Genomic DNA, 23,275 nt, shown 5'->3' with positions numbered 1-23,275 from the left:
GCTGGAATCAATAGTACTACTACTTTTCCACAATAGCAGAGTAAAACATTTAGGGAATGTTATTTTATCAAACTAAATTATGCATGGTAACAAAAAAATACTTATGTTGCAGACTTCGATTTCGACTATTAACTTTGACATGTTACCTCAACCTCAAGTGCACACAAAAAGTGATTGAAATCATGGATCCTTGAAATGAATCACAGAATTCACCGTTTTTCACCAAGAATTGAAGACAAGACAATCTAGGGTTTTAGAGAGGACATACAGAGAAAGATGAAAGATTGAATTCTCATTTTCAACAACTTATTATCATAATTACAACTGTACAGGCTACGCTTATATACTATAGGAGCTAATCATCTGTAAGTTAAACATAATTAACTAACTGATCATGAAAATTGTCCTAACTAACTATATATCTTAACTAAGCACAAGCAATGAGATCCTAGCTAGTATACTTTAGAACAAGATAGAATCTGGAAGGGAATTCTGTCATACTTTAACATACCTCTCCTGATTCACAAACAAGCCTTGTTGATGATGGACTTGTATGCTTAGGAAATAAGAAAGGGATCCAAGATCCTTCGAATTCAAACTTATTTAATTGTATCAGTGCTGGTGATTGTGAATCATCGACATAGAAAAGGAAATAAATTTGCTTGATGATGTTTAACAAACAAGGTCGAATCTAAATTTGATTGAAGAAAATCGACGGCTCAGTAAATAACATTTTCATGGCTTTTATAAGGCAGAATCTGAATTTGGTTGAAGAAATTCAAAATTAAAGGGCCGTTTGATAATTATTTCGTTTTTATTTTCAGTAGTTAAAAAACAATTTTTCTATTTAAAAAAATAAATGTTAAAAAAAACTAAAAACTAAAAACAAAATGGTTATTAAATGTCCACTAAATAAATAACCAAATTGGGTTGACTTGCCATATACATGTAACATGTTCAGTTTACAGACCAAGTTGAGTTGATTTGCATCCATAAAACCTGGTGGCTCTCCACAAAGATCTCAGTCAATAGCATGTAATCATTCTTCTCTCAATTTCCCAAATTCTAGGGTTACGATATTGAGAGATTCCACAAATTAATGCCCCCAAGTCAACTAATCTATTCGAGAGTTCGAGTATATTAATTAAAGATTAGTCAAACTCCGAGTCATTATCCCAACGAATTATATTACTTGTTTGATTAATTAATCACTCACAGGGGTGAGATCTACCATGCATACAGCAGTCTATTCCTTTTTTTTTCTTTTTTTTTTTAATTTAATTTAATTCATTATTAGAGCCTGTGGAGTGTGTGGGGCATACATGCATACTGAAGAATATTTATCCATAGTAAAGTGGAATTAGAAACCTTAATCATATTAAGGTTAATCAAATTATTGTGCACACGCCCTCGTACACGTACGCATTGTTCTGATCACACGCACTAGAACAGCTTTTCAAAGCCATGAAAGAATATAATGTCAATGTCCTGGATTGTCTAAAAGCAACAAATTAATGATGGAAATTGTCTTAACTACCTGTACGTATATACTAGAACTCAATGAGAAATTTTGAGCTTTAATATATCGATCGACGACCAATTAATTTTACAAATATTAGCTAGTTAATTAGAGCGTGCAATTCTTCGATTAATATGAAATTCCATCTTCGATCAAATTACTCGTTACTATAACATTGAAACGGCAGCTAGCTAGCTAGGTTTCACCATGTCAACCAGCTGTGACATAAGGGAAGTACATTAGACTTGCCATGGCCTCTTGCAGCCAATCATCATCGTCATATTTCATCTGAAAATCAACGAGTAAATGGTAATTAGTTATTGCAAACAAAAAATGATAACTGCTTATTGTATGTGTGGGTTAATTTGCACGCATGCATGCACCAATTAAGATATTTCATTTGCCTGGAGAAATGTTATATATTATATATTAAGAACCCTACCTGGACTGTACCGCTACTACAATACAGTTCTGATCGCTGATCTTTGCAGGTTTGAATATTGTTCTCAGTCTTTTCTTGTGCCATTTCCTCATGATGATCAGTGTTCCTTGCAAATCTCCCACGAACTCGGACCCTTCTATCAGCTAGAGTTTTGCGGCAAGCATACTGTAGTTGCACATAAAATTAGTAACGAATTCCTTATATATATATGCACAGGTTGTGTTGTTAAACTGTTTATATTGTCAAATTATTGTAAACTTAACCCATTAATTAAGTTCTTTTGTCTTGTTTTGTGATTTAGATTCACCGTCTAATAATGTGATATCCATGTTTAAATTTTAAATCGTTGTACCTTAATAGTTTTGTTGAAGTTTCTCTGGTTTCTTTTCTTCAAATATCTGTCAATCCTTTCTTTCCTTTCTTCTTCTGAATACCTTCCCACCTTCATAGTAGACTGATCTTCAATTGTAGGCACCTGCTGATTCGCTTGATTAATTGCCTACACAAAATTTTACGCAATTCATATTCTAGCTGAAATCAATTAACCATATGCACAATAACACTATGCACCATATATATACTAAATGATCGAACACAATAATTAATGCAGAAATTCATCATGATGAAATATGATCAGCTAGAAACAGCATACCCAATTTTCTTGGCCAGCAAGGCTAAACGGCTTGAAATCGACTGGCATGAGTCCAGTACAACGATCCTCCCCCAACTGATCATTCATATAAGGTAGGTTTAGTTCTCCACCAAAATTCGGAGTCCCTGCAATTCCATGCATCCCCATATTACCATATTCCGAATATGTACCAGGGACAGCAATATCTTCCGAAAATCCTAGTAGCTCCGGGAGCGAAGCTACCATAACAGACGAAGAGATGTCGGATTCTGGTGACACCACTTCAAAATTAGCCGCAGCATTGCTAATATCACAAAACGTTACCAAGCTTTCTTCACAAGTAGTACTAGCACCCCACATTGTTCCACCTAAAACTGCAGTACTGCAAGCATTTTCTCCACTCACCATTGGAGTTGGGTACCCATAAAAATGAGAAGGGAGTGAATAGTCATTGTAGAATTGATGAGGAATGGAAGCCATGGACAAGAGAGCTAGCTGGTGAGGGGCTAATAAGCAACTGACTTTTTGTGTGCACTTGGTTTGATGAGGCTTTGAACATTTATATAGCAATGGCCAATTGGATAGTAGATACTGGCGACAAGTTGGTCTACCCGTACAGTTTCGGGCAACTGCCGGGGTGCTACTGCTTAGACAAAGATAGCAAGTTGGAGCTAATCATATAGCTAGCTCCGTGTAACTTTCACACTTTACTGCTATTGTGAAGTTGTAAGCGCGTAAACTTTTGGTTTTTAACTGTTTAAGGTTACCGACAAGTTCTAGCTAAAGTGCTGTTAATTAACTATTAAGGTACGAATTTGTTCAAGATGTTACCTACACATGCGGGAAGGGGCAAGGCAATAATAAATTGTTCTTTCTCTAGTGATATTAGCGGTGAACCATGTTTGGTCTTATAAAGTTTCTCATGATATTAGAGCAAGGTATTCTTTAGACACATTTTGGGCCAATTTATTAGGCTCAAATTTGCCTTCTTAAGTTGGGCTTTTGAAAAATTGTGCTAGCTCTTTGAAAAGTTGCGCTAGCTCCAACTTAAGGATATTAAATGATGGGCCCTCAAAAGTTGTGTTGGCTCTAGTACTTGAATGATGTTGGGGCTCTCGAAAAGTTGTGTTAGCTCCGGTATCATGATTTGACCAGTTCTCGATGTGGGAATTAGTTTCCCTTTTGACCTTGTGTGGGGTCACTCATGAGGAGTGTATTGGATAATAGGATCCTACATTGATCATATGATAAAATAATATACAATTAATATATGGGAGTTTCCATCCCTAATATCACTTAGGCCTTGTGATAAAACCCAACACCAAGTAATAAATGGTTAAGTTGGGACAATATTGTGATATTGGTGATGAATCATGTTTAAGCCTATAAAATTTCGCAGTTTGTACAATTAATATTTTACAAAGTAATGTTAACAGTCTTTTATATAAAATAGTAAAAAATGGGAATTAGGATATATATTGTAGGTCCAATTTGTTATTGTTTTTTTCACTAAAAGCTGCTTCACTTTAAAGTTAAGCAGTAAAAAAAAATGTTTAGTAAAATAAGATATCCTACTTATTTTAAAAGAAATGGCCTCCAAACAACAGCTTTTAGAAGTAGTATGTAGATAGCTTTTAAAAGTTACTTTAATAAAAAGCGGCGTTAAGCTTTTAATGAATATTTTTAATTACTGTAATCTGCTCATTAATTTTAAAATATGACGTTATTTATACTTCTAGACACACTTTATCCTTGGAGAACAAAGTAACCTCCACCACCATACCACAATCGCGCCACCGCCACCACTACAACAATACATGCTACCACTACCACCACAACCACAATTGCCATAACCATTGTTGCCACCACCAACAGCCACCGCCACCACCATAAACACAAGCGTCACTACTGCCACCACAACCACAACCACCACCACCGTTGTTGTAACCACCCCTACCACCATTGTTACCTTTACAACCCAACCACCGCATTCATTTATTGGCACCACCACCACCATCACAACCATTGTCCTCACCATCGCCAACACTGCTATCATGTCCATTTTTGTCATTATATAGAATATATCAATTTTACATTAAAATTTATCAAATGCTTTTCCATTGTTTTTCATACTCACAATATTTTTAAAAATACAGTTTATAAAACGCTCAACTACTTTAATTTGTTGCTGATTATTCTTAAAACACGTCAGAAATAGTTTTTTTTTTTTTTTTTAAAGAAAAAGAAGCAACATCATTTCCAAAATGGCCCTTAATTGGACAATACTTGATGAAAGTTAATTATGTTCCACGGTAAAATAATTAGTAGCGGGAGGAGTAACTCACCTTCTTATAAGCTTATGCAAAGTTTCTAACTCCTTATCTATCTTTTAGATCAATCTCCATTGCAACCCTCCCTCTTTGGTTTTTTTTGGTTGACACAAGTGATATTAAGAAGTGGATAATCGAACACAAAACTTCAAATACAAAATTAAAATACTCTTAACCACCTAAGATATAAATTGATTATCAATCTCATCATTTTTTAGCGTCTCTAAAACATGTGACATTCGTTAATTCTCAAGTACATGAGACTGTTTAACTTCACAAGAAAGTTAACCAAACTTTGGATGCCCATAGTGCTAGCTGCATACGATTCTATCCTACCGCACTATTTAATCACAACAATGTCTTTCTGTTACTAAGCAAGTCCAATCAAACCATGCATGCCCTATACTCATTCAAACACAAGATATTAATGCTTTCAGTTCTACTAATAATAATGCTAAATATAGAGACTTGGATCCAAAAGCCCTAGTGTTGATTGCCTCTCATTAATGTCATACATGATCTAGTAGAATGTTCTTATAAACTAATCCCTTATATATAAGCAAATACCCCTTTAACTAAAGTAGGCAATTAGGAGCAGAACTACACAACCAAAGAGAGACTATGAAATAATATAACGTATTTTTGTTCATTCTTCAAGACAACTGTTTTGAAGAAGCATACGTATATGATAAAGTAGTGAACGAATATGTAGGCAACTTAGAACAAAAAGTTGGCCTGAGGAGACCAGATAAAGAGATATAGAGAGGGACTCATGTGAATACTATTCTTATTGTTTAAAGCTGTACACCTATAGGTACTACGTACTAAAGAACTGACCCAGTTATAGGCCAAGAATCTAACACATGGGGCATGTATGGTTTTTGCATCAACAAATCAAGTACAACATATATGCCTGCCTTAAACTTGATCAATTCCTTTACACACCCAAATATAACTGAACTATTTCACTGTCATTTGCCTTACATGTAAGAAGTGTTTTATGCGTAATTAATTCGGGTTACAGCAATAATATATGAATGCTTCTGGTAGGAAGATATTTGTTTGATACATATGTGTACGTCTGGACAAATGGCCTCGTCGTTAGGATTAGGAAGCTGTTTAGTTCAATATGCCTGAGCATGGGAACATGTTCTGTTTTATCACATTTTTGGTAGTGTTCTTATTGTTCTTTATTTCTTGTTTTAGGTAAACAAGTAAACATGATTTTAGCATTGCATGTGAATAATGTATATGTGATTAGATATTAGAATTTATCCTATATAAAATGGCAAATATATGTATTGCTCGTTATGCTTGTGAGACATTCTAATGCTAGGAATATATCTCAATCATATCGTGGCCCCATATTACGGCTGTGTAACAACGCCAATAAATCGATTAAGCCTACCATATTATGAAATTAATTATATGTTCATAAAGTTTCTTAGTTTGGTAGGGATTGCTTAATTTTCCTCGTATACAGGGCATGTTCCGAAGAGCTATAGCGCTTTTTTCATTATTAAGAAAATGGATTCTCCACCTGTTTCATTGTGTGCTTTCATTGGCGTTCAAGTTTGATTATGCTTAACCATTCATATATAAATATAAGATAAGGATATTTAGTTTAGGTAGGAACACCCTATGGAATTTGTAGATGGAATATAACCATATTTTCTTTGTGAGTCTATCATTTGTTTGCGTGAGGGAAAAATTTTAAAGTAGAATATCTAATTGCAGTCTAGTGAGAGATCTCATGTTTAGTCTATATAAATAAAATGTTATTACCAAATTATTTCTAATTGCACTAGACTGTAGTTAGAAATAAATCTAGTGCTCAATAGATGTTTGCTACTAGACTAGTGATAAATATCTATTAAACAAGTGTACTCGTTCCATTTAAGTTATTTTTCGTATTATGTGATTATTTTTGTTCAGGTTGGTATATATAAAAGCTATATGTTTTTAATGGGAAAACCAATCATCTAAACACACAATTCAAAGGTTATCTTGATTCTTATGATTTGATTGAGTTTTTAAATTGTGAATCCCAGATGGGTTAACCAACCAACCAATCTAAACCATATAAAAATGAGTAGTGTCAAGTTCACCCAAAAGATTTGTGATGTGGAATATTTCTTCTGAATTGACCAAATTACCAACTCAGAAATCATCTTTCCAAATGATTTATTATGATAAGTTAATTATAAAAAAAGTTCTAGGTTGGAAGCTAAGAGCTATATACTAAGAAAAAAAATGTTCCCATACATTTAAATTCATTAGGGGTTAGCTGAGGTATGTATGCATATGCTGTTTCTAGCTAGACACTTAGTAATTTTCCTTCTTTTTGGAAAGATTAGGAACTTTCGTATGCACTGACTCCCTTTTCCTGATTTTACAGCATCCATTACTTGGGTTTTTAACATTTTGGCAAAATGTTGATGGAGGTGAAATGCAGCAGCAAAGATTGTCACACACAGAAACAGAAACGAAGCATGGCTTCGATCTTCTTATTTATTCTTGTGAAGTTCTGATTTTTGTGAAGGTATCTGGTTCAATAAGATTTCTTTGAAGAGGCTTTGCACATTGTCTTTGAAAGATTCTGGGATTTATTTTCATACCAACTCAACTCCTGTATCAAATAAAATATGGAGGAATTCAAAAGCGATCACGGGTTAGGGAACCTGTTTTCTAAGAGATTTCAGAGTCTCTGAAACATAATATGATACACCATGTGTCATAATATGAATAGAGAGATATTAAAAATATATATACGGGACATAACAATTATGTCATCCACTTATATCATAACACGTAGTACACCACATTATGTTCCGGATACACATAATGTTTTCGAAGAGAATTTTTTGGTTCCATTTTTTGATGCAATTTTATCTGTCACTAGCTATTTGCCACAAAAAGTGAAATTTGAGATAGAATTGAAAGATATTGTGGGCAGCAGTAGTACATAGTATCAGGTCCCCTGGTAAAACTTTCCATGGCATCAACCACCTAGATTTGCCTGTAGAACCCTAACACCCACTTGCATGTGAAACTGTTCCTCACTAAGCAACGCTCTCACTCTTCTTTTGACATCCACGAAAGAATGAAATCCAGACACAATTTGCCCAAAGTCTGAGAGATATAAAAGATCTTAAAGGAAAAAAAAAAAAAATATATATATATATATATATATATATATATATATATATATATATAAGATCTTATTAGGCCAACCCCTTATTCCTAGGGTACATATGTAGGTGCAAGAGCATCTTTAGTGGATTAGATAAACTCACTTTTAAATTCCGTCAAATCAGAACACTAGCTACTGATCATTAGTTAAATCTGGTTTTGTGAACATTGACTAACCTGGCTATAAGGGTAATGTTAGGGAGATAATCTATTTAAATTATATTTTGTAAATAATGTAACGTGGTTGTTGATAATTAAATTTCGCTTTGATTAACATGCTTATTTTTTATTGGTGACATATAACAAAATTTGCAAACTTGGTCTAAAAATTTGGACTACTTAATTAGCATTACTCCCAGAGAAAAATTAAGTTAGCCAAGTTTTAAAAACTTGAATTAAATATCTAATGTATTTTTATTTAAGTTAGCCAAGTTCTTCCCATGTACAACTTGAAGTAAAAATAGGTTTATTTTTAAAAACTTAAATTAAATATTTAAAGTTCTTCCCATGTACAACTTGAAGTAAAAATAGGTTTATTTTTAAAAACTTAAATTAAATATTTAATGTATTTTTATTGGCCTGATTGCAAGAGTACATCAAACACGTGTATAAGACAATGAAGTGTGTTATCCACATATCTCTTTTTACTTCTCACATATTCCTTGTTAATTTTTATCATTTGATCTTCTTAAATTCTTCCGATTCGACGACTGAAAATTGAAAGAATGTGTAAGAATAAAAAAAGGTGTGTGAATAGCACATCCCATTGTCTTATACAAAAGCAACGAATATAAAGGGACAAAATTTACAGAGACATAAAAACCGCACCAACAATTAGAAAATCCACATAACAAAAATTAAGCCAAATTTCCAGCCAAGCTCACACAACACAGAACAATCTGACTCTAAAGCAAGCTATATCCTAAATCATAAGCATATCATCACCACCAAAAGTGCCACTATCAAACCAATCACTTCCAATCAAGAAACAAAAAAGGCTGTCTCTGAGATTTTTAAGGTCCTGTACGAAATTTATAAAAGGTTTTCTCTTTAAGATGGTTTTCAAAAATAAGTAGGACAATGTATTGATGCTATATGACAATAACCTAAATCAAAACAAACTTTAGGACTCACTAATTGTAAATTTACAATTATGTTAAAAATATGTTCAATCTTAAACAACTAAACAAGAAAAAAAAAACCCTTAAAAAACTCTAACTTTATAGTTTCACTTGAATAAATAGCATTATTATATAATAACTTTAAAAAAAAAAAAAATCATGTTGAGGGTATTTTTATTGGCATTTCAAATAGTGTACAACGAGATTTTAAAGTGTTAATAGAAACAATTTTTCAATATATAGCATTATTACATGTAAATTTTAGATGACAAAAAATGTGCGCTCCCCTCTAGCAACAAATATTATAAATAAAAACGAATATTGAAAAAAACACTGAGTCTGCGACGATTTAACTATGCATAACACCAAATAACAAGAATCCTTATTTGACGACCATGACCAAAACTAACTGGAAAAATAGCAACAAAATCCTTCATAAGCCGAGTGGCACTAGTTTTAAAGAAAAGAAAATAAAGGGAGGATTTTGGGAGAAAGATTAAATTAAAAAGGGTGTAGGGTTTCTGTTTAGGGGATTTCTAACCCAAATTCAATTAGATCAATCCAACATGTTCATGTTGGTATAAGGTGCATGTTGTTTGGAAATAAATCCAAAGGCAGATTTTGTTGGGAGCATAAGATCACCACACCATTTTTGTTTTTCTTTCTGTTTCCCATCATTTACCAGTCAAGATCCTCCTTGCTCAGATTTGTCCAGACTTTACAGTACAGGCTAAATCCTCTTCAAGCCTAAGCATTGCCCCCTGTGTATAAATCCCATTAGACTGCTTTTTCTTGTTCGTATTCCTTTGGAAGATATGTTTGTGACAAGAAAGATCTTATAAGAAATTAGGGTTGGGGAAGAGTCAATCAATAGATATCAACTGGACATTTGATGTATATCTCTTGAAATTTTTGATATCTATGGGAAGATATTATTTATGTCCAAACCCTAATTAGAATTCAGAAAAAAGTTTCTATTTTCTCTTCTTGCACACCTATGTTTATTTATGACATTTATGGTCGATAAATTACAAATGGAAATGTTATTAGAACTTTAAAAATCTCTTTTGGCATTCCAAATTTTCTATAATTAGAAAGAAAAATACACTTGTAAAGAGTGTAGAATGAGATTTTTGGAGTGCTAATAACAATTCCCATTACTAAATTCTCATATTTTCTTTCAAATTCGAAAAGCACATTAGCAATATTGTTTTGTTCGAGCGATAAGTACGGTTAAAGCTTAATTTAAACTTGGGAAGAGTAATACGAACATAGATACATTGAGAGGAGCACTCAGTTCTAACCAACTTAGTTGAACTCAAGTCGCCGACATTAAAAGTATTTCACATGCACGTGACCTGCCAAAATTTTGCGAACCCCAGATTGTGGAACAGTGAATAACACACTTTATTCCTTTTGTCTCAATTTTACGGCATGCATTCACATGTTTCAGTACTTATCTTGTACTCGACACAATACGAGAAGCAGACAGGAAAATACTGCTGAATGCACGCACATCTTGAATCATATGATCGACTCCGAGCTAAGAAAAAGAACTTTACATCCAATCTCAAATCCAACAGCTCGAAATAAAATGTTCACGATGTCGAGAGCAGATATTATGCTAAGCTAAGTCACTGTACCTGTTCAAAGAGAGAAAACCATAGGAGATGCCTTCCCAATTTCTGTGCCACATTGACTAGGAACATATTCTGCAATCTACACTGATCATCAATCCGCTTGATTGTTTGTAACAACTCACATTTATCAGGCAGCTCGGACACATTATGCAGCATAATGGCGACAGATGCGAGTGGATATGACTATGACCGAACAAAACAAAGACTAAACTTGCACAGCGGTTGAACTAATTCAAGAAACCTGAGACTGGATAGATATTGATATTTTTCAATCTAATATAGTTGAGTGAGAGAGAGTTGATGCATTGAAGAGAACTTCAACTTTACATCCAAGGTCAACAAATGAAAAGGTAATGTCAATTAGCTCTGTTTCAAATGAACAGGCAGGTAGTCAGAATAATTAAGCAATTATTTACACGGCAAACCTGCATTCTAGGACATTCTGAAGCCTACAAAACCTTATTCTAGTTCACTAACTCAACTCGATGTTGATTACATCTCAAAAAATGATATGCCACAGAGGACAAGCCATGAACCTTCCATCCAAAGGACCAAAGCAGCCAAGAACGAGCTCAACCCACAGCCTAACGAAGGGATCTGCAAATGACTTTTGCACAACCTGTCAAAAAGAACTCGATTGTTCACTAACATCTACAGGGCCCAATGATGAACTCAACATTCAGGATAATTCAGAAAAATAAACATCGGTGGCGTATTTTTAAAATAAAGAAAACTCAAACGCATAAAACCCATCAATTATGGATTTCACAACTTAAAAAAAATAAAAAAGAACTGTTTTTTGTTATTAAGGGCCCATACATTGTCCAGTGTCACAGGTCAATTTAAGACTTAAGGGTGTGCCATCTCATGCAACTCATAACAATGATGTCTGGAGCCTCATTACGTAAACTTTACATCAATATGGCTAGCATGTGCAAACACACACACACACACACACATGAAAGCAGAGTGAGAAAAACTAAGGTTTGACATACCAATTATTATCTGCAGCAAGCAACTGCACTGTGAATGCTAGTGTATATTGCGGCTAAGCAACCCTTGGAATGATAAATATAGATCTTTGTTGTCAGTCCCGAATATTTCTTCTGCTTTCCTTAAAGTTTCCTGAAAAAGATGTACATAAAATTTTAACTACATTGGTAAACATGGGTCTTCTAATAGTTTAGCTGTATCAGTTTGGCAAACCATCAAACAATTGACTATCGCTTTACCTCTCTGGTTTGCTTATGAGCATTTAGTTCCTTGATGTTAGCCAGAAATGCACTGAACTGCTCATATGATAAACGACTCCTGAATTGCAGTACATTTAGATCAGTCCGTTAAGGGCAAGTTACTATTGCAACAAATCAGTAACAGCATACTTGAATTGCAATTATTGCACCAACCTGGCCTGACGAAAGAACTCTTTTCCGTCAATTCGAGGAGTGCGCCCTGCCAAGTTTGCAATGCAGAAGATGAAGAGTATTAATTCCAAAAGGTAATTCAACCTAGTAGAATTGAGTGTTCATATAGTATCATCAACAACAACTGACTGTTGTACAGAAAGACCCAGAAATATTTTACTTTTGGAGTAAGAGTGGGGAGCAGTTGGTTTCGAAACATAACCGCAGATTTGTGGCAAATGATAAAACAGGCCACAGAGAACCAGAAGTTCCCGAGTTCAGGTGCAAAAATGAATTCAAACCTGAATGTGAACGTCCACGAGGTGGAGAGTTTGCTGCTGATGACTGCTGGCTTGATGAGTACCATGAAGAGAATGAAGTCCGTTCTTTATAGGCGGATTTTTGGGGAGATGTGGCACCAGATGATTGCTGAGGAGAAGAAATGGCAGAATACCCTCTAGGTGACCCACTTGTGGAAATAATCTTTGGAGTTCCAGTTGGAGTAAGCCGCGGAGTGATATATGGAGTTATAGAAAATCCTTGACTGGAATTCTTCAAGACTGTCAGCCAAAAAGTTGGTTTCATGATTTTCATTAAAAAGAATAACTGAATGATATTTGAATATGTTACCTCATCATAACAAATTGAGATAATTTAAGTAAAAGTACGATGAACATTTTTTTTAAGAGAAACAAGAAAAAGTGTAGAAACAGAAATAGCCGGATACAAAAGTGTGTTCACCAAGTTTATTAACTAATCTATCAGTACCCACTCAAAGAAACCAGAAGGTCCAATGTCACAAAGGCCACCAAACTGACTAAATTATGGGGTGGTACCTCCTAAAAAACTCAAAAGATTCAGCATCACAAAACCCTTCGTTAAAATTTCAAAAATCACCCACATATTCTTTTCTAATCCAACAAAAAACTATGCCTCAGATATGTTTGTTGCAATGTTACCAATTCTAACAGGTAGCATACAGTCAGGATCAAAGTCCATGGACATTAGAGTCAGATTATGTACCTTCATCAGTTGCTCCCTTATCTGTGGAACCACTTGAGGAATATTGTCCTATGTAGCCATTTGTCTCCTCATCTGTAGCAGAACAGAGAAACAATCCACATTAACCACCAAATGAAAGGAAATAATAAGAAACAAAGTTAGAATCTACACCATTAGGGGGAAAATGCTAGACATAAAACCGATTTATTGCAGAAAACTATAGAGCACTTGGTCAAGTCAAAGAAACCGTACCCTTATCAGGATATGCCTTTGGAACAGTGCCAATATCAACAGTTTCAGCTGGCTATAAATAAAAAATATAGTGAATGAGTTCAATAAAATATATATAAGAACACAAAGTTCCACGTGAAAACCTCCATCACTGGAAGAAAAATAACAGACTTAGATTTCCAAATATATAAAAAGAAACCATAATTGGTAAAGCTGAAGTCCTTACAGATCCATTATCATCATTTAGCGACTGCATTAGTTGTCTCTTAAATGTCTCCAACTGTTAACAGGGGGAAAAAAGTCAGTCCATAGTTTGACATGCTACAAGAATGAAAACAAGTTGAAAAGACAAGTTTGCAATAAAACGAGAGGTGGAAGGATGAAGGAACAAGAAAATAAATCATGAGTTAGCTTCAATTTCAAAACAAGAATCTACATGCAATGGGATACACTTGAACAACAAAGAAAAAAGCCTCATGCTTTAAACAACTAACAAATCACACCTTTGATAAGTCACGGCTGAGCTTTTTAGTAGTCAATGCCAACGAATCTCGCTCTTTGGAAAGCTTCAACTTCATGAACAACAAGAACATATCAAAGTCACAGTTAATGCAAGTTTGTTTCAATATGAAACTCAAGGGTGATGCACCATCCATTGCCGAGGATGTAAAGTTAACGAGAAAAGAAAACTATGCTTGAATCTTGAACACTACTATTCTTTTGTTTCTTGAGACAGTAATACAGCAAAAAAAAGATGAATCCAACTTACTGAATGTCACAACAAGTTGATGTGAATGTGATCAATGTATTAGTAAATTTCTATCCTTTTCACAAACAAAATCGAAAGAAACACATGTGCATGTTTATTACAAACAATATACGTATTCTAACAATTCCAACCAATTTACTCAGCAACCAACCAACTGAAAATTCCCACCGGAATCAAATTCAGAAGCAAGGTCTTACATTTCGCGGATGCTAATTTTTTGGTCGAATTACTTGATGCTAATTTAAAGAGGTAGACAACCATAACCCCTCAACACCGCCCCCCTCTTTTTTTTTCGTTCAGAAGATATAAAAATAAAAAAATAAATAAAATTAAATTAAAAAAAAAGAGAGAGAGAGAGAGAGAGATTAAATTGTCTCCCTTCTCTTCAATTTCCTCCAATTTTCAGCAGCCAAGCAAACACATAAAGGGTAAAAATATACAAAAAAAAATTGGGGGAAAAATCCTAAATTTCAAATTCAAAAGACAAAAGGATATGAATTTCCAAAAAAATCGAAAATTGGGGGTTGAAATTCTTACATTCTCATCCAGAGAAATTCTCAGGCGGGACTCAGCCTCGTGGTTGGCGTGCTGGAGGCGCGAGACCCTTTCCTCGAGCTCAAACACAACCCTATCTTTGTCCTGCAGCTTCTGCCTCATCTTCCCCATCTCAGACTCCAGCTTCGAAACCCTAGACGCTATGGCCATCGACGTGATCTTCCGCGCCAGATCCAGTTGGTCGTACGGGTCGCTCGGTATCACCGACAAGATCCCGTCCGGCAGGTGAAAGTCTAGCCCACCGCCACCTCCACCACCACCGACGCTTCCACTGCCCTGCGACATAGCTGACTCCTCCTCCGAGCTTCGAGTCTCCGCGCGGTGATTGTGGCCGTTGGTTTGATTCGATTGTATTATTTTCCTTCTTCGAACATCACATTGGGCACAACGACAATTATTATTTATTTTTTTAATTTCAATAAGTTTCGTTTGAATAAATTCCCACTCTCTGGCCTTTCCCTTTTTTTTTTTTGTTTTTTTTTTTAAATTTAATATTTAAATATTTTTTTTCAGCTTACTTTAGGCCTTTTTTCGGGGTCGCCGTCTTTTTTCGAAAATTGCGTGGGTTTCCCTCCAAAATCCAAACAAATATTAGGCCTGAAACATATAAAGCTCAAATCGTATTTGAGCCCAAAACAAACCCCCATTTTGCAATAAAGGCCCACCAAAACACATTTTTTGTCCCATAAGAGCATCTTCTTCGATGTCTTTTAAAATGTATAAATTTAAGTTTAACAGCTTATTTGTAATCATAGTACTACCGGTTTAGTGATATTCGATTCTTGTTAAAGGTAAATTTGAAACATATTATTGCTAGCTTATTATAAAGCTAAACCTACCCCTCTCCCTCTTATGTAGATAATATTTTTTGTTAAAGAACAAAAAACAGGTTATATGAGAATTTGAATTTTTAAATTTTGTTCTCTACTTGATATGTCAAATTAAAAATATTTCATAAACAATTTTGAACAATAATAAATATTTTTAGAACAAAATATAATAATAAAAATAATTAAAAAATAATTTGAAGTTACTATTAATTTTTCCAGCAAAGGTAATAACTGTCAATCCACGTCGTATCACAATTGAATTATCAGTTGAAAAACATTGCTTCTGTCTTTTCTGACCATTAATGTTGATTTGGACCTTTTGGTATCTCACCTTTTTTCTGCTTCTGCGTCCAATTGGGATGTCGAAAGATGTTAAAAGAGTTATAAATTCATGCGGTTTAACAAAAGGTTTGTTGAACTTCCATATTATATGTGAAGTTTGACTAAATTACCTCAAAACTTCAACTGAAACATTCATTTAAAGCCCAATAATATTTGGGCCATCAAACAAAGCCCAATGTTGCAATAAAGGTCCACAGAACAAAGATTTTGTATTTTGGCCCATAAAAGAAAAAACTATACCCGGCCCGTCTGCCAACCCCCTCTCTCTCCCTCTCTGCCTCCAATTGCCGTGGGACGTAACTCGAATAATCGAGTGAGTTCTTCAGACCCCTAATTTCAATCGTAAAATTTCCCGCAAAAATTTGTTGTTCGTTGCTATCTGTTGAGTGTTGAGGGTTTTTCTTAGGTATTTTTCTTCTCATTCTCTGTTGTTGCATCGCAGAAAGCTTACAATAACAGCTCTTCAATCAGCAGTTTCAACAAGGGAAAGCGAAAGGTTCGTCAAAACCCAACTGTTATTTTTGGATTTAAAGGATCTTTTTTTTTCTTTTTCTTTTTTTAATGTGGTAGATTAAAGCTGTAATTTTTTGGGGATTTTTTTGGTAATGCAGTATTGGGTTGTTAGAGTTTCAAGCTCATGAATTTTTCCGGGTTTGTTTTCGATATGTAGTGCCCAATTTCTGTTCAAGAATCATGAATTGAAAACAAATTAGTAAATTATTAATTGAAAACGTAAGTTTTGGATTAAAATTTGGTCCAATTTGGGGTTTTTCAGCTGTATGTAGTGTAATTTGCATCAGGAGGTTTCAGTTTAGCTTCAGTAGTTATCAAAAAAGCGAATTGAATTAGTTTTGTTTTAATGCAGTGAGAGACAATGTCAGTGCTTATAGTGACAAGCTTAGGGGAGATAGTTGTGGATTTGCATACAGACAAGTGCCCTCTCACTTGTAAAAACTTCTTGAAGCTCTGCAAGTAAGTCGATATTCATTCTTCACTGCCCTCTAGTTAATAGCATTTGGTTTACTTTTGGTTTTTGTCACTGACTGATTGCAGGTCGTCGTTATTTCAGCTATGAAACTTGGCAAATAAATAAAGATCTAAGGCCTAAGCTTTTTTCTTTATTAGGTTGAATTTCATGTATTTTCTCTCAGCAATCAAATATCTTATTTCTTGATCTATGGATATATGAGCCTTGATCATAGAAAAGTGGGTTAAGTTGCCCTTTATTTGATGAGTCTTGAGATTCTAGTCAGCTTTGTGTATTTACTAGTTTCTCGTGTAATTGCTTACGTGTTGTAAGAAATATTTTCTGAATTCATAAAGCTTCTTACTTGCCTCAGAATTTTTTGTACATCATCATTGTTATGGTTCATTGGGACGTGAATCATTGGTCTTGTATTTATTTAATTTGTATTTTGGCATATCATTTCATTACTATCTTTTTCTCTTTTCTTTAACCTTTATCTTGATTCAGGATAAAGTATTATAATGGGTGCCTTTTTCACACGGTTCAGAAGGATTTCACTGCACAGACTGGTGACCCAACTGGAACGGGTTCAGGTGGCGATTCAGTTTACAAGTAAGAATTTGCATGATCTGTTCCATTCAGCAACTTAAGTTGTGTTATGATTGTCAATTACTCTACTTGACAACAAGTTAAGTGACTAAAGTTTTTAGATTACCGCTTAAATCACCTTGGACCATGTTCTGCTTTCAGATTTTTATATGGTGATCAGGCTCGCTTTTTCAACGATGAGATTCATCTTGATTTGAAGCATTCTAAGACAGGCACTGTTGCGATGGCTAGTGCTGGAGAGAATCTCAATGCTTCTCAGGTATGAGACTAATGCTTTTCTGTTATAAGTTTGTTTTCCCTGCATCAATCTTTTTGAGAAAGGGGTTTTATTTAGTTGAGTTGTGTATCTTTGTAAACTTATGCTTTTGGATGATGAACTTTTCATTTTTCAAAAACTTTGGAGTGATGCACTGATTTATTTTTTGTTCAGTTCTACTTGACATTGCGTGATGATCTTGAGTACCTTGATGGGAAGCACACGGTAAGTGTCCAGTCCTATCTACAATTGTTTTACTAACTATATGTTTTTTTATTACTCAACTCTGTCAACTACACAGAATTTTATTTATTTTTTAATTCTATTCTGGGTGAATGGATTCTTAGGTCAATTGAGGCATAAAGTTAGATAGGATCAGACAAGTATTGTGATACAATAGTTTTTTCCGGTCTTAATGTCTTTTAAAATATTATGTCTAAACATGTTAGCAATATTTCTTGGTTTCTACATCTGCTAGTTAAGTGCTGGATTGTGGGAGAGGGATTTCAATCTACTGCTACACTGCTTAATGTGGAAAATAAAAGTGGTTATCACCTTGCTGTGCATAAGTGCTTATGAGTTTGTGTTTCATATGTGAATTACAGCAAAGCTTCCTGTGCAATAGTGTTCTCTCTGTTTTATGGTTTACATGACTATCCTTCCTTTGTGTGTCTTTATGTAGTGTGTATTAGATATATTTATAATTTTATACTAATAGATAGCCTCTCCAATAAATCTACAAAATAAGCAAGCAGATGGCATATGCCTTATGCCTGTGTGGTGATTATTCAGTTAGTCTACTCCTAAATAAGCCAACGGCAAAGGGGTTCGAAATATAAGCTGAGCTATATATGTTCTCATGCCTTCTGCTAGGATGGAATTGTTCTCTTTGGTTTTTGTTTCATGTCCGCCATTATTCAAGCAATGTATGTTATTGCAGGTTTTTGGTGAGATAGCAGAGGGGTTTGAGACATTGACAAGGATCAATGAGGCTTATGTGGATGAGAACAACCGACCCTATAAAAATATCCGGTCAGTTCCTGTTTGGCCTTGCATATATTTTATTTCCTGTTTATCTCGATCTAGATTGACTTCCCTTTCCCTTATACTGTCATTTTTTATTTGTGTTGGCAGAATCAAACATACTTACATATTGGATGACCCTTTTGATGATTCTTCACAACTAGCTGAGTTAATTCCTGACGCCTCCCCTGAAGGAAAACCAAAGGATGAGGTAGTGCCGTATTGCCATTTTTATTCCATATTTATCGGGTATTTTGAAAAACCAAAATAAGATAACAATGAGAAATGTATTCCTTATGACACTTGAAATCATGCATTCTTCGATAGTAATGCATGGTTGTGGATCTTCAGCATAAACACAGGGCTCCTATTTTGGCTAATTCTGATCAACTTTAGGATGTGAACGGTAATTGTTTTATAATCCACCCTTACATATGGGTCTCTCTCCATCACTAGGCCGTTGAACATTTAAATCCAGCTTTTATTGGAAAAGTTCAGTTGTAGGGATCCGAACTCAGAATCTTATTCTTTGATAGTTGATACCATGATAAGTTTGTTAGTTAACCACCATTCCCAAAAGCTTAAGCTGAGCTGACAATTAATATATATTAAAAAATTGTCAATGTTCTTACTCATCTCCATCCTGACTAGGTTGATGATAATGTGCGGCTTGAAGATGATTGGGTTCCTCTGGATGAACAATTAGGTCCACAAGAACTTGAAGAGCGTCTTCGTGCCAAAGACGCACATTCCAGTGCGGTTGTGCTAGAGAGTGTAAGCACCTCAATCATTATCCCATCCTTCTAGTTTCAGAGTGAGCTGTTGTGTAATCACATGTTAATCCTCTTTTACCATTTTGCTTGTCATATCCGTACAACAGATTGGGGATATTCCTGATGTTGAGATAAAACCTCCCGACAATGTGCTTTTTGTTTGTAAATTGAATCCAGTCACTGAAGTAAGTAGTGTTTCCTTTCCCATTTCATAGTTTAACTTGTGGAGTGGTGCGTGTAATTTTTGCTCGGTTGCTTTTGATGTAGGATGAGGACTTGTACACAATTTTTTCGCGTTTTGGAACTGTTCAAGCGTAAGTATTGACCTTGTTTGTTCATTATTGATAAACTTTGGGGTTGGTGGATTAGGGATTGTAAAGTTGTGTATGTAATGTAATGATATGTGAATGATGGCAGGGCTGATATAATTCGTGATTTCAAGACTGGAGATAGCTTATGCTATGCATTCATAGGTGAGTATTTTATTTCTGTTTGTAATAGGAAATACACTATCTCTTGACTGTTATGCTGGAGAATGTAGGTTTTAGCACCTTTGTTTGATGAGTCTTCTGACCGATATTTCTGTTTCACAATTTAGTGCTCCACCTTAATGCTCTTTGTCCTGCTTATGTTCTTCTTTCTCTTTATTCTCTTTTTAACTTTTTTGAATTAATATTCATATTTCTGAGAACGAAATCTAATCACTATGATATATTTTGTAATGCCAGAATTTGAGACCAGAGAAGCATGCGAACAAGCATATTTTAAGGTACTGTGAAAGAAATAAATGTACTTATATGTTGAATCTAACACGCATCTTCTGCCTGCATGCCTGCCATTCCTAGTTCATGCTCCAATCATTTGATTCTTATTTTAGTTCTTAGCTATAGTCAGTAACAACTTTAATAGAGTTCATTATGATTGAAATCTTGTAGTTATGATTATGGGAACAAAAAAAGAGAGAAACTTTGTTGCCCTACCAAAAACCCCTCAACATTTTTCTGATTCACTCTATAGATTTAATATCCTTATCTGTTGCATTTCCACGTGTATTTTTAAGGCATGCTCAGATAGTCCTTTCCGGTCAGGATTGTAAAGATACTTGTTGCAGAGCTTATGTAAATCTTGCGAATATTTTTGGCTTCTCTTCTCATCTGGATGCAGTTCCATTGAAAAATAAAGTGTGAAATCATTTGAATTTATGTTTTATATGAACCCATTTTGCTTTGCTTGTCTTGTATGATTTCTTTTTGTAGATGGATAATGCTTTGATTGATGACCGGAGAATACATGTGGATTTTAGTCAAAGTGTTGCAAAACTGTGGTCCCAGTACAGGCGCAAAGATCAAAATGGCAAAGGTATAGACTTTAAATCATGCAGAAAACACATATGTCGGGTTTCTTTTTGGCCATTTTTTCAATATGTGCTCAGATGAAGCTTGCTTAATCACCTGCTACTTGAAGGAATATTTTGAATATCCTTTTGTATGCTATTGTTTTTTCTGTTCATTATGTGTTATTGTTCACTCGTCCTTTTTTTCTTTTTTTTTGACTATCATAATCAATTAGGCCTACATGTGGCAAAATTGAAGTGGACCTATGAAAAGCAACTTAGACAACATATGGACTCGTTTATTGTGCCGTGTAATGACCAGCATGAACTTCATATGTCATGGTTGTGAAAAAAAATGTGTCGCTTGCCCTAAAAAAATAATTAATTGTAGATGTAAAATATCAGTAATAGGCTGTGCAAGTGTATTTTCTTGCATGATGGAATATCCAGAAGTTGTTTCATTCTTGTGGTCTTTGTTGTATCATGTACCATAGTAAGTGTCAATTTATCGGCCTTTAGCTGGCAAAATCCGCAAAAAAAGAATGTAAACATGTAAATTTAAAATGAGTTAGTAATATCTTGGATCAATCATGTTTTAAAGTGGTAAGTTTTCATGCAACCTGTATTTGTTCGATTACTACCTGAATGAGGAAGTTGTTCTTCGGCTGACAGATCAATATAGATATGCTTATATGCTCTAGGGCACCTAGATGGTTCGGAGTTGAGTTTCGGATTAAAATAAGGCAAATTAAAGAGGAAATTGGAGAAATAAATGATTTATAAATTCGTTGGATGCCTTTTTATTGGAAGGAATTTGCTATATGAACTTTGGTTTTAGTGAAATTCCTGGATTTATTTTCAAAAAGGTGTCCTGTGTTTGAAATTGCATTGAATCCTTTCTCCTCTAATTCGAAAACCTGGGAGTTAATCGAGTTCCATGTTTTTGTGGTTGTAGGCAAAGGTTGCTTCAAATGTGGTGCACTTGATCACATTGCCAAGGATTGCACCGGTGATCCTGCCAACAAACAGCAACCTCAAAAGTTCATATTGAAGGATGATAATGTACAGCGTGGTGGTGGCAAAAACTCCAGGTTGGTAATTTTGCATGCTCTCTCCTTCTCTCTCTCACACACACACACACACCCACTCACACTCACACACACACACACACACACACACACACACACACATCATATAAATGTATATCTGATATCAAGTTGTTTTTGTAGTTATGATATGGTATTTGATGGAGACACTCCGGAAAGCCCAAGGCAAGAGAAGAGAAGTCAAGGTCACAATAATGACCGTGGACTCGAGAAACAAAGGATGAATAGGCAGAGTTCCGAGGACCTAAGGCGTAGGGATCGAGAAAATAAAGACTCAAGTTATAGGGAGAGGCACAGTGACAGAAGTAGAGGGTACATAGAGGATTCAAGTCGAGACAGTAAAGCAAATCGATCCAGTGGAAGCAGAAGTGGTCGAGATCATCTTGAAGAGGGAAGGGATAGAGAAAGGCGTAAGGACAGACAAAGAGACACAGATGATAAAACAGATCAGCGTGAGAGCAGATATGCAGATGATACCAATGCAGACAGGAGGGGCGATAGAGATTACAGAAAGAGGAGTGCACATAGTGATAGAGAGAATCATAAGGAGAGGCAGAGAAACATAGATGATAAGATCGATCAGCTGGAGAGTGGAAAGAGAAATGCAGATGGTGGTGAGAGGGGTGAGGTAAAATACAGGAGGAGTGCAGATAGTGATAGACTAGCGGAACGGGGTAGTGACAGAGAGTACAGAAAGAGAAGTGCAGCTGATGATAGCCTTCGAGAAAAGAGGGACAACGGAGATTATAGGAAGAGAAGTGTAGAGAGGAGGGATGAAACAGACTATAAAAAGAGGCACGCAGATGGTGACCGTCAAGACAAGAGAGACGAGACAGTCCATAAGAAAAGAAGTGCAGATGTTGATGCCTATAGAGCTACAAGGGATAGAGAACATAGAAGGTGATAATGGCATCTTGATCCCGAGAAAAACTTCTCTTGATGTATAATTTTGACATCCGAATACCGACGCAGACTTGTTTTTCTTTTTGCAGCAATGTACTTTTGTACCAAAGAAATTAAAAACTTTGGAGTTGGTATCTCGGTCTGTATCTGAATTTCTGAATCAATCTGTTACAGAGGGAGAAAATGGTGTTTGGTATTAATCCCGCTATTTGAAAGTGAATAATTATTGGCACTACAAAGAAGTCATCTCGCACTCCCCTGAAGTCCAAAGGACTTTTTGAAGTGCAAATAATATACA

General features: G+C 35.1%; 3 protein-coding genes across 5 annotated transcripts; 1 reads left to right on the top strand and 2 right to left on the bottom strand.

The window, feature by feature from the left end:
- Window positions 1-1,567: 1,567 nt before the first annotated feature.
- LOC137724346 (uncharacterized) lies at window positions 1,568-3,087 on the bottom strand. Its single transcript, XM_068463085.1, has 4 exons — window positions 2,614-3,087; window positions 2,314-2,460; window positions 1,962-2,126; window positions 1,568-1,807 (listed from the first exon to the last, which is right to left on the bottom strand). Exons 1-4 carry the CDS (start codon window positions 3,070-3,072, stop codon window positions 1,730-1,732), a joined length of 849 nt encoding a protein of 282 aa, XP_068319186.1. The 5' UTR covers window positions 3,073-3,087; the 3' UTR covers window positions 1,568-1,729.
- An 8,093-nt stretch (window positions 3,088-11,180) lies between these two features.
- Window positions 11,181-15,236, bottom strand: LOC137726220 (uncharacterized protein At4g15545-like). 2 transcript variants are annotated; one of them, XM_068465108.1, is made up of 10 exons: window positions 14,818-15,236; window positions 14,015-14,083; window positions 13,738-13,791; window positions 13,533-13,584; window positions 13,302-13,373; window positions 12,581-12,838; window positions 12,282-12,327; window positions 12,108-12,186; window positions 11,871-12,000; window positions 11,181-11,494 (listed from the first exon to the last, which is right to left on the bottom strand). In XM_068465108.1, the coding sequence occupies exons 1-9, from the start codon at window positions 15,118-15,120 to the stop codon at window positions 11,908-11,910; spliced, it is 1,026 nt and encodes a 341-aa protein (XP_068321209.1). In that variant the 5' UTR covers window positions 15,121-15,236; the 3' UTR covers window positions 11,181-11,494; window positions 11,871-11,907. The 2 variants fall into 2 exon arrangements, with proteins under 2 accessions (XP_068321209.1, XP_068321211.1); XM_068465110.1 differs by having other exon boundaries at window positions 11,181-11,472.
- Window positions 15,237-16,271: 1,035 nt separating this feature from the next.
- On the top strand, window positions 16,272-23,109 carry LOC137725169 (peptidyl-prolyl cis-trans isomerase CYP59-like). Of its 2 annotated transcripts, XM_068463761.1 has the most exons (16): window positions 16,272-16,320; window positions 16,450-16,503; window positions 16,873-16,979; window positions 17,482-17,586; window positions 17,725-17,842; window positions 18,014-18,064; window positions 18,780-18,871; window positions 18,974-19,073; window positions 19,514-19,636; window positions 19,743-19,820; window positions 19,903-19,949; window positions 20,053-20,108; window positions 20,364-20,404; window positions 20,892-20,994; window positions 21,924-22,059; window positions 22,198-23,109. In XM_068463761.1, the coding sequence occupies exons 3-16, from the start codon at window positions 16,882-16,884 to the stop codon at window positions 22,976-22,978; spliced, it is 1,929 nt and encodes a 642-aa protein (XP_068319862.1). In that variant the 5' UTR covers window positions 16,272-16,320; window positions 16,450-16,503; window positions 16,873-16,881; the 3' UTR covers window positions 22,979-23,109. The 2 variants fall into 2 exon arrangements, with proteins under 2 accessions (XP_068319862.1, XP_068319861.1); XM_068463760.1 differs by lacking the exon at window positions 16,272-16,320 and having other exon boundaries at window positions 16,327-16,503.
- Window positions 23,110-23,275: the final 166 nt, after the last annotated feature.

This window comes from Pyrus communis, chromosome 2, assembly GCF_963583255.1.
Source record: "Pyrus communis chromosome 2, drPyrComm1.1, whole genome shotgun sequence".
NCBI lineage: Eukaryota > Viridiplantae > Streptophyta > Magnoliopsida > Rosales > Rosaceae > Pyrus > Pyrus communis.
This window is presented reverse-complemented; position numbering and strand designations above follow the sequence as displayed.

Bases quoted from the DNA above. Each gene is read 5' to 3' on its own strand.
- LOC137724346 (XM_068463085.1), bottom strand. From the start codon at position 3,072: ATGGCTTCCATTCCTCATCAATTCTACAATGACTATTCACTCCCTTCT. The intron at 2,127-2,313 runs GTACAACGATTT...GTGCAACTACAG, and splicing joins ACTTCAACAAAACTATTAAG to TATGCTTGCCGCAAAACTCT. The intron at 1,808-1,961 runs GTAGGGTTCTTA...GTTGATTTTCAG, and splicing joins GTAGTAGCGGTACAGTCCAG to ATGAAATATGACGATGATGA.
- LOC137725169 (XM_068463761.1), top strand. From the start codon at position 16,882: ATGTCAGTGCTTATAGTGACAAGCTTAGGGGAGATAGTTGTGGATTTG. The intron at 19,074-19,513 runs GTAGTGCCGTAT...CATCCTGACTAG, and splicing joins AAGGAAAACCAAAGGATGAG to GTTGATGATAATGTGCGGCT. The intron at 20,995-21,923 runs GTATAGACTTTA...TTGTGGTTGTAG, and splicing joins CAAAGATCAAAATGGCAAAG to GCAAAGGTTGCTTCAAATGT.
- LOC137726220 (XM_068465108.1), bottom strand. From the start codon at position 15,120: ATGTCGCAGGGCAGTGGAAGCGTCGGTGGTGGTGGAGGTGGCGGTGGG. The intron at 12,839-13,301 runs GTACATAATCTG...TTTGGCTGACAG, and splicing joins TAAGGGAGCAACTGATGAAG to TCTTGAAGAATTCCAGTCAA. The intron at 12,001-12,107 runs GTAAAGCGATAG...CATCTTTTTCAG, and splicing joins CTCATAAGCAAACCAGAGAG to GAAACTTTAAGGAAAGCAGA.